General features: G+C 54.5%; 1 protein-coding gene across 4 annotated transcripts in view; it reads right to left on the bottom strand.

Annotated features, from left to right (window-relative positions):
* Window positions 1-1863: 1863 nt before the first annotated feature.
* CAPZB (capping actin protein of muscle Z-line subunit beta) overlaps window positions 1864-9903 on the bottom strand; it is a 101810-nt gene continuing 93770 nt past the window's right edge. For 2 of the 4 annotated variants that reach the window (XM_084785887.1, XM_084785889.1), the window contains exons 7-10: window positions 6608-6673; window positions 5901-5977; window positions 4833-4945; window positions 1864-2663 (exon numbers count right to left, since the gene is read on the bottom strand). In XM_084785887.1, the coding sequence (XP_084642013.1) occupies window positions 4843-4945; window positions 5901-5977; window positions 6608-6673 (246 nt within the window). In that variant the 3' untranslated portion in view covers window positions 1864-2663; window positions 4833-4842. The remainder of the gene's footprint in view (window positions 2664-4832; window positions 4946-5900; window positions 5978-6607; window positions 6674-9903) is intronic. The other 2 variants (XM_084785888.1, XM_084785890.1) reach the window with 1 other exon arrangement.

The raw sequence follows: 9903 nt of genomic DNA, 5'->3' as shown, positions 1-9903 counted from the left end.
AGTTGGCCTTGTGGTGAATTTACAACTCTGCTTGCTTCCTCCTGAGTGCTGGGATTAAAGGTATGTGCCACCCCACTCCATGCTCTTAGGTAGGGATATTTTGAGACAGGATCTCCTCGTGAGCTACCTGAAGGTGAAGATGACCTGATTTATTTATTTATTTAATTTATTGAGTTACGGTTTCTCTGTGTAGCCCTGGCTGTCCTGGAACTCACATTATAGACCAGGCTGGACTGGAACTCAAGAGACCAGCCTGCTTTTGCCTCCCAAGTACTGGGATTAAGTGGGTGGCAGTTAACCACCCATTGACCTTAAACTTTTAAATCAGTGGGTTAACACTGTTTTGCCTACCTGTAAGTCTGGCAACTCCAATGATACCTAGTGCCCAAGAGGCCAGAAAATGGCACTGGATGCTCTGGAAATGGAGTTAGCTCCGAGGCACCGTGTAGAGGCTGTAAATTAAGCCTGGGTCCTTTAGAAGAGCAGCCAGTGCTTTCAACCGCTGAACCATCTTTCCAACCCTGATGCATTGAACTCTTTGTTTTGTTTTTTTGAGACAGGGTTTCTTTGTGTGGCCCTGGCTGTCCTGGACTCACTTTGTAGACCAGGCTGGCCTCGAACTGACAGTGACCCACTTGCCTCTGCCTCCTGAGTGCTGAAATTACAGACATGCGCCACCACGTCGGGCTGACCGTGTGCTTCTGTCTCCTGAGTGCCGGGAGTCACTCTTCCCATACACCTCCAGGCCTGCCTCTTCATCTTAGGAACGTCAGGGGCCCCGCCAGCCATCAAGGCTCTCCAACTGATGCATGCAAGGAAGCAGGAAAGCGGCCTTGCAGTGCAGGGAACACGCTTTGATTTGTCCCATGCTGCCCCTTAGCTAATCATCCCTGGGTAGGCTGTGGCATCCCTGCTGCATAGAGGGAACATCCATCTGGCTGTCCCTGTCACAGCCCACAGAAAGGCCCTTGGACAAAGAAAGGCCCATCTTTATATTGTTCGGGTCTTTACAGGTTGCTTTCTTAGTCAATCCCCCCCCCCCAAAAAAACCTAGTTAATTAGCGCTTGCTATGTCTTGTTCCACCTCTACGTGGCGCTAAAATCGTGTGTGCCAGGGCCAGTCAGTTCTTTCCTTAACTGTGTGGGTTCCAGGGCAGTCAGGCTTGGCAGCAAACACCCTTACCCACTAGGTAGCATCTACTGGCCCTGTCTCTGACTTTGGTATTTATTTCAAGGCAGGTCTCACTATGTAGGCCACGCAAGCCTGGACATTACTATGAAGACCAGGCTGGCCTTGAGTTTCTGCCAATCCTCCTGTTACTACTCCCAAGTGCTGTAATTATGTGCGACAACAGTTTTTCTCTTGTAGTCGAGACAACATACAGCTGTGTAGTCCAGGCTGGGCCAGGCCAGGCCAGCCTTGAACTCGGTCCTCCTGTCTCAGCTTCAGTGCTGCTGTTACAGGTGTGCATCCTGACACCTGGCCTGCTCTTTCTTATCTCCCACAGGACTCTGCATTCCACATGGGACCAAATGAGAGAAACTACGACTAATGAGTCAGCAATATCACACAAGATGAGGTGGCAGCCACGACACCCGGGGAAGGTGACTAGCTAGCCAGGAAGGGTGTTAGGCAGGCCCTGGGCCCTGCTCAGAGAGCAGTGGAGGGGACAGCTAAGCTCTGCAGAGCTCGGGGTCTTGAGAACATAGGATCCTGTGCACGCTCTTCCCAAGGGACTGGACAGCAGGGAGACGTGCTGCGGTGTGGCCGTGGGGTGAGAAGAGCTCCCCGCCTGCATGGAAGGCCGCTTGTGTCTGGAGAGTGAGGCAAGCAGGTAAGAAAGAACACAAGGCCAGCAGTGATTGTGTCCCAGTTTCTTTTTATTGATTTTTTTGTTCTTTTTTTCCTTTTTTTTTTTTTTAAGTATGGAGGCTCAAGTAGAAGATGTAGATTTTTTTTTGTTTAAGCTTTACAAAAAAACCAAAATAAAACAAAAACTCCTTTTGCATTCCATAAAAATTGACAGAAAAGCACCTGGCCAGAAGAGCAGCCGGTCGCCAGCCCCCACCCCCACCACGGTCTCCCTGGGACAGGGGCACACCTGCGCAGGACAGTGCTGAGGACATCGCCCCTTCCTCCATAGCTGTCCCCTGTCCTCCCGGCCCCCAACTCCAAGCAACTCCCAAACACACACGGAATCAGGTTTCCAGTTTTTCTTCTATCTTTCACACACCAGTTAGTTCATAAAATTTTTTGTTTTACATTTTTTACACCAATGTAACAAAAAGATGGGAGGGAGCGGTGGCAGACAGTGTATTTATGCCTATAAACGGGAGAAGGGAGGAAGACGGGGCCCAGGCGAACAGAACCACACGGTCTCTATGGCCTTGGAGCCAGAGGAGGGTAGTTACTGGGCTTTATTCTTGGGGAGAGATGGCGCTGCGTGGTCGATGCAAACTGTTATGTGACCTGTCGGGGAGAGAAAGGAAGAGGGAAAAGGAGCAGAAAACGAGTTTTCTAAAGAAAGGAATCTAACGAGTGCATGGCGTGTCCGGTTAGCGGGAAGCAGAGGTTTTAACACTGCTGCTTTCTCTTCAAGGCCTCCACCAGGTCGTTCTTAAGCGCTTCTTGCTTTGATTTGTCCGCAAATGTCTGCACAGACCTGCAGAGGAGGAGAGGACATCAGTAGGCAGAACAGACACAGCAAGGTGGACACTGGGGTGCCAGGCTACACAGTGTACCCGAGAGTGGGAAGAGGTCCAGGGCCTGCACCTCAGTACCTTGCTGACCATTATGGGTAGAGGTCATCTCTGCCCAGGCTGTGGGTGACCTGGCCATTAGATCTACAGATCGGGGTGCGGGTCTCAAGCTGTTGAGAGCTTTCAGAAACCATGCAGCCTGGACCTTCTAGCTCGGACCTACTGCCGAGGCCTCTGGCTGAGAGGTGAAGGCTCTGGGCAGTGAGGACCTTCTAATGAAGCACCCGCTCCTCCTCTACCGGCAGCAGAGGCTGGCTCCTTGTCTGGAAGCAATTCCCACCCCCACCAAGTGCTTAGGACCCAGCGTCTGCATGGCTGAGCCGCTGGGATGCAATGGAGCCTCTGTTGCATGTCAGTGCTGCTGGCTGCAAACCCAGCCCAGCAAAGCCCTGCAAGTCTGCATTCTAAAAGACAGCCCCTGTGGAGGATGAGTGCCCTGGGGCCCTGTGTTACACCCTGGGTTGGCAGGGAGGCACTCTTCACCGCAGCTGGAGTGCCTAAGGCTTGGAGGGAGTTAAGATTTGCAAAGGGCTTTGCATACTTCTGTCTCAATTCTCACAAGCCATCTCGGGGTGGAACTTCGTTAGGCCTACTCTCCAGATCAGGCAGCGAAACTGAGAGTTGAAGAAAGGTTCCCCATGACAGTTCTTTCCCCAGCACATCAGGTAATTAAGAGCACACTAAACTATTTGCAGCAAATGTTGAGAAGCTCAGAAGCAGTGGAAGAGGCAAGGTGGCATGCTCGGCAAGTGGCTCGGGTTCACACTGTGAGGCACTATTGGACAGTCCGTACCAAGTGGTGAAAAGGGAGAGAAAGTGAGACTGAGTGGGACAGAGGGTGACCCACGAACACCCCCGAGAGGAGTTGGAGACTGAGGACAGGACCTGAGCAGAAAAGCTATGTGTGAGCTGATGCCACACAAGTGCACATTTGCCTCCTCTTGGGGGTTCAGGATCCCAAGCTCTCACCAGAGGCCAGTGCTAGCGAGAGGAGCTGCGGAGGGTCAGGCAGAGCTGGGGTTGGGGTGGGGAGGGCGGCACATCTGGCCGATGGGCTGGGCTCTTCTCAAGACACCTCCAGTTCACTGGGGATGGCATCAGTGGTGCCCCTTTTCTGTTTGTTTTTTCAAGACAGAGTCTCTCTTGGAGCAGCCCTGGCTGTCTTGACCTCACTTTGAACATCAGGCTGGCCTTGAACTCAGCCACCTACTTCTGCCTCCTGAGTGAGCAGTGTCCCTTAAAAGGGCTTTCTTTAGTTGGGACATGGAGACACCTGGAGATGCCACTGAGGCTGGAACTGACTGCTGCCTTGGACCTGAAGTCAGTGTATGAGCCAGACAGACCCTGGTGGCCTGGGGGGGGGGGTCCTCAACTTGGAGCCTCACTGTAAATCCCACAGGTCTGTCTGGACTGGGACCTTTGGTGTCCAGCCCTGGATCCCGTAGGTCCCCAGGGCCCTGTTTTAATTCCTTCCTCCTCTGAGATGCTGACTGCATTTGCACATCTGTATTTGTCACAAGCCAAGTCATGGTTCTTGGCCATTGTCAACAAGCAAGATTGTTTTCCTTTCCATCAGCAGGGCCTGCTGGGCGACAGCTGCAGCTCATTAGGGGGAGGCTGTGCGGGTACACGCAGCATGGGTAGAGTGCCCAGGAGTGGCCGGGCTGGAGGCGTGCTGGCTTGGCCTGGGGAGACGTGCTCCATCACTGTCAGACACTCAGAGGGAGACCATGCTTTCCAAGTCAACGGCACAAAGGGCCCTGAGACCTGTGGAGTCCTTGGTAGAGGTGGGCGAGTCCGCAGAAGGCAGGGCACACAGTGCCCTCTGCTGGAGAGGCTGTGGTAGTGCCACAGACTGAGCTTTGTCAGAAGCAGAAGCCCAAACCTGGCCTTTGCCTGAGTGCAGAACACACACAGCACACACTCTGTGGGGAGGGGGTGGGGGTGGGGGTGAGACTACACGTTAATGTGGCTGCCCACTTGCTGTGGACAGGCACAGGTTAGTGGCAGGGTCTTGGCAGGTTGGTGAGTCCTGTTTAGTGGGAAAGCCTCACGCCCTTCAGACAGGGTACCTGGGTCGGCTCAATTATCAGGCTGGATGTAGACCTGGCGCTGGGTCAGCACTTGAGAGAGCTCCCTCTGCAACTGCTTAAACTTGTGGTTGTCGGGGAGAGCATCAAGAGATCTACAGAGAGTGTTCAGAAGGGTGAAGCCGCAGCGAGAGAGCAACAGCAACGCACAACGCGTGGCCGGTAGCCAAGGGCAAAGGCAGAGACAGCAGGCTGCCCCGGCACTGGGGCTTGAGTGTTTGCCGAGGCCCCGGGTCGTTGGGGACTCACACCCGCCTCCACACAGACTCAGCTGCTCTCCTTGTGTTTCCTTCATTACTGGGCACGGTGGAGACTGGCCTGGTCAGACGTGTATGGTGCCTTTGGTGTCAGGCCGGATTGGATACCCAGGGCCACAGGGGACCCGCAGAAGATGCCTCACCTACACCCGCCTGCTGGGCATGCACACAAGTTATACCCTGCCTTTCTTTTGGCTGCAATATAAAAGCTGAGCCAGGGAATGGCATCAGAAGACTGGTTGGCACCCCGCCTCCTGATGAGACAAGGCCAATGAGAAAGGTGTGGGCAAGGATGAAAGAGCTGGGACAAGATCCCCGGCATGTGACTCCAAGGCCAGTGCTATCCAGGTCACTCCTTTCTCAGTCACCTCCCTGGCCTTCCAGCTGGGTTCTGCCTCCTACTCATATTATACTGGAGCCAGAGGCCATAGGGAGTCAGTCCTGTCTGCTTATGCAGGACCCAGAGCCGTAAGCGGAACTCCACGCCCAGCTGCTGAGATGTCCTCAATGTCTGGGGGTCTCTGTGGGGGCCTGGGAAGCCCCAACACCAAATAGCCTGGGCACATTTGGTAGATGGCTGGTAGCCCTCTCCAGCGTAACGGCACCAAAGGTTGCTGAGGTGGACGAGCACAGTGAACGGAACTGGCAGAGATCATAGAAAGCGCTGGCCAGCTCCTGAGCCTTTCAAACTGCAAAGCAATCCTTGACCATGTCTTGTGATGAGGAACTGAGAGGCCCAAGACTACAGACGGCTAAGGAGACCGGGATTCAAGCCCCATGTTTGGTACCTTACCTCAGCCCGTTGACAATGTCCTTTGTTTTTCCAAAGTAGATCTCATTCAGCGTGCTTCTGATTTTGTTTTCCATGTCCTGGGGAGGGAGGTGAGTCAGTGGAGAACAGGAACCTGAGGCCCACACCCACCTGCTACCATCCACACTGCAGTCCCTGCTCTGGCCACAGGGGGGAGCTGTGGTGCTGCTCCCATGTGTGGAGAGCCAGCGCCAGGCTGCCAGAACCCTACCTATAATTTAGGTTCTGGGTCTTTCTTATCCTTAGGCATGGAGGAAGCCAACACCTAGGGGCTGGTGGCCAATTCTAACCACGGCTGGGAGTGGGTCTAAACCACATCACCAGCGCACTGCCTGGCTACCATCTCTGTGAACAGTTCTGTGAAACCAGAGACCACGTCTCCAGTCCAAACACCACCCCTGACTTCCAAACGGGATGTGGTGACAGGCCAGGCTGCAGCAGCCACAAGTGAAGCTGCTCCAAGGCCCCTGGTGTTCCAGCAATCTGTTTCCACCCTGAGTTCAGATCACTGTTCACACCCAGTGATCAAGGGAAACAGGGCTTTCATGTTTCCCAGGGCCAGCAACCGAGCTGGGGCGCTGGGGTGGGTGGGCCTGGAGCTGAGCTCTGAATCCAAGTCAGAAGAAAGCTCAGAAAACTGGAGGCTAGCCTCTGCTGCACAAGGGCAGGGTCAAGCTGGGACCGCTCACCTCCACCAGGCGCCCGATGTTGGCTATGTGTGGGGAGCTGTCACTCACAGTTTCATCTTTCTCCATCTGCAAAGACACCAACGTTTAGTCAAAGAAAACGCTGCAGCTCCAGAACCAGCCGCTGCCAACTCACCATTGCCCTGACTTCAGTCTCCTGCGTGTCACACAGACATCCTGAAACTCTAAGGCAGAGTCTCCTGATGCTGCTCTAAACAGGCTCCTCACTTAGCTCCTAGGGCCACGACAGGGAGAGGCCACACTGGCCAGGTGGCTCTGGGCAGTGTCTACCTTTGCATCATTCCCATCAGGCACAGGTACAGGCTACTTCCGAGATTTGGGCAAGGCCTGGTGTGGCACTGGAATCTTCCCTGTGTTACAATATTGCCACGTTTTTTTGTGTGCGTGTTTTTGGTTTTCTGAGGCAGGGTTTCTCTGTGTAGCCTTGGCTATCCTAGACTCGCTTTGTAGACCAGGCTGGCTTTGAACTCACAGCGATCTGCTTGCCTCTGCCTCCCAGTGCTGGGATTAAAGGCGTGCGACACCATGCCCGGCTGATACTGCCACATCTTGACCAGCCCAGCAATGACAGCCATGGGACATTGTCAGCTAACACCTGGCTGGGAGGGATACATATAGCCCTGTTAGCAAGAGATTCTCGGGCCAGCAGAATGCAGTGACATGCCCACAGCCATGCGGACAGCTGTGGAGGAACCAAACCCCCTTCTCACCACAGAGCCGGCATCCTTACCACTCGAAGGTTGTGCGGGGCAATGTTAGGTTCCAGGGCTATAAAGGACGGGGACAGCAGCCAGCTAAGTGCACGAAGGGAGGAGTTGGCAGGGAGACATGAGACTCTGCCGCTGGGCCTCAGCTTTCTCTGTGGGAGGCTTTTCCTCTCTGACAAGGGTTCAACAGTGTGAAGGGGAGAGTGGCCCATGTTCAGATTCACAGGGAACCAGCAGAGTATTAAGTATTTTAAAGCTCAACAAGGAGGCTGAAGAGATGGCTCAGTGGTTAAGAGCACCAGCTGCTCTTCCCGAGGACCTGGGTTCAAATTCCAGAACCCTCACAGTGGTATGTCATTGTTGCTAACTGCATTTCTTCCTCCTGGATGAGACAAGGACTACCGAGAGGTCAAGGTGTGGCAGAGCTCAGGAGACTAGTTAAAGGGGGTGGGGGTGGGGGACATGAGCAGGGCTGAGCTGGCCCGCCGTCTCACTGCGTATGGCAGAGGTTCTAACAGGGCTGCTGCTTGTACTCCAGCTAGCTCTGGGCCACTGAGGAGACAGAAGAGGGGTGCCAGTGCTGCATGGCGAGAGCCAGTTTAGAGTAATCGTCTGGCGTAAGGACCTTCCAGAGCCACATGACTCACTGCAGAACAGAGTTCTGGTACTGGCAAGGGGTTTGGCAAAGAGCTGCCGAAAGGTGGTGACGACGGGGGCTGCAGGAGTCCTTAGTGCCTGGTCCACCTCCCTAGGCCTGGCCATTCTTCAGCAAGGGAAGTCTCAGGGAATCTTGCACTGAGACCTTTCCTCACGAAGCTGGAGCAGTGAGAGTGACAGCCCTATCTGTCCCTGTCATGGCCCCATTTCAGGTATGGCCAGCACACACTGGTGGGAGATCATCTGTGCTGAGCGAAAGTACGGCTGAGACAACTGGTTAGTGTGCGCATTGAATAAAGCTGGGGAGGACGCCTGAGAGAAAGCTCGGGGTTCGCCACCCATTTTTGAAGATTTCAAAACCAACATCCTACACGGAAATGGTGGCTGTGTTCGGAGCTGCTCTGCAGGGCGGCTCGGACTCAGTGACAGGCACCTCTTCAGCTCAGTCTCTCAGCCTCTGCTCTATGCAGAGGAAGACTCTTGCTCCCACCCCTGCCAGGGGAAGGAAGGAGGGCTGGGGGGGGGGGCTCTCAAGGGCCATTTCAGGGGGTGCTGGCAGCTTAGGGTGAGCACAGCACTCGGGGGGAAGGGCTCTGGCCATTGAGCAAATAGCCTCATGCACAACTCAGTGCCTTGTCCCCGCTTTGCCCTTCAGGATCAAGAGCCACCTTCCAACAGAGAAAGGCTGGGACCTATAGACGTTCAAATGAGTCGTGTGGGGGGAAGGTGGAGGGGCGGGGAGATGGACTCCCCAGGAGCACACAGGGGGCCTCTAAGCTCAAGATCCTGGCACACGCAGGCGGTTTCCATAGCCCCCTTGCCCGCCCCCACTACCTCCCTCCTCTCCACACCTGGCTGGGGTCAGCTTGCTGGCAAGGCTGACCCACCAGGAACAGAACTATTTTTGTAATGCATATATTATTACACCCTCATAAAAGAAGCTGCCAGAAGGAAAACATTTTTATGTTCTGTGGCGGCACAGATGTTCCATAAGGTGATTCCAACTGAATCTGGAGTCAGGGCCGAGTTCGCCTGTCCCCAATAAGACCCTCTCCTCCCTATGGCCAAGATGAGAAAGACACCAGGAAGTGCTTGGAATCTGGTGGCTGTTGTCTTCAAACAGGTGGATGGCGTTTCCTACTGCCACAGTGTTTTTTCTAGAGAGTTCAGTCAGCAGAAGAGCAGCAAGGCAGCCTCTCCTAGCTCACACCTTAGGTGCAAAGGGCCTTGGCCTGCCTCAGCCTCCATGCCCCTGCCTCTACCACACTCATGTATGAGTGCAACCGTAAGCCCAGCATGTAAGTACACAGCATGCCCAGGGCCCCGTGGCCGGGTCAGGCCAGGATCAAACCTGCTCCCTAAGCAGAGACGATGCTCAGGTGCATCTAGGAAGGGACGGCCGTCCGACCTTTGAGCTGGAGTTTGTTTGGCCACATGCCTGTGAGGCAACAGGGCTACAGCCCAGACCAAGTTCTGAAGGCAGTTTTCTTGCAGACAGCCTCTCTGGTCGGTGCATATTATACACGTTTAACAGAAACGCCACAACTCAGGGTTCAGAAGTCCTGGGGCGGGGGGGTTCATTCCAACCTCAGCCCCCGGCCCATTCATATCCTACCCTGCTTCCCACAGTTAGGGCAGCTTATTGGTGGCTGTCTCAAACCCCTTACTTTGCCATCTGACCATCTGACACTCAACTCTTCTTAGAAGAAGCACCACTCAAATGGCCCCATCCAGACCACCTCAGGGGCCACGTCTGCTCTGAAGGCCTGCCCCACCTTTTCCTCCCTCCACCTGCAAGGAAAGGCCTGGGCTTTATCTTACTGAAGTATCTTGCCTGGCCTAACTGCCAAGCCCAGGTCTGAGAGGCCTTTCCTGAAGACCCGAGAGTGCCAGTGGCTGATGGGAAGGGAGGTC

Source organism: Acomys minous, assembly GCF_964271855.1.
Source record: "Acomys minous genome assembly, chromosome: 6".
NCBI classification, from domain to species: domain Eukaryota; kingdom Metazoa; phylum Chordata; class Mammalia; order Rodentia; family Muridae; genus Acomys; species Acomys minous.
Note: the sequence above shows the minus strand (reverse complement) of the source record. Positions and strands in the feature narration are given on the sequence as shown.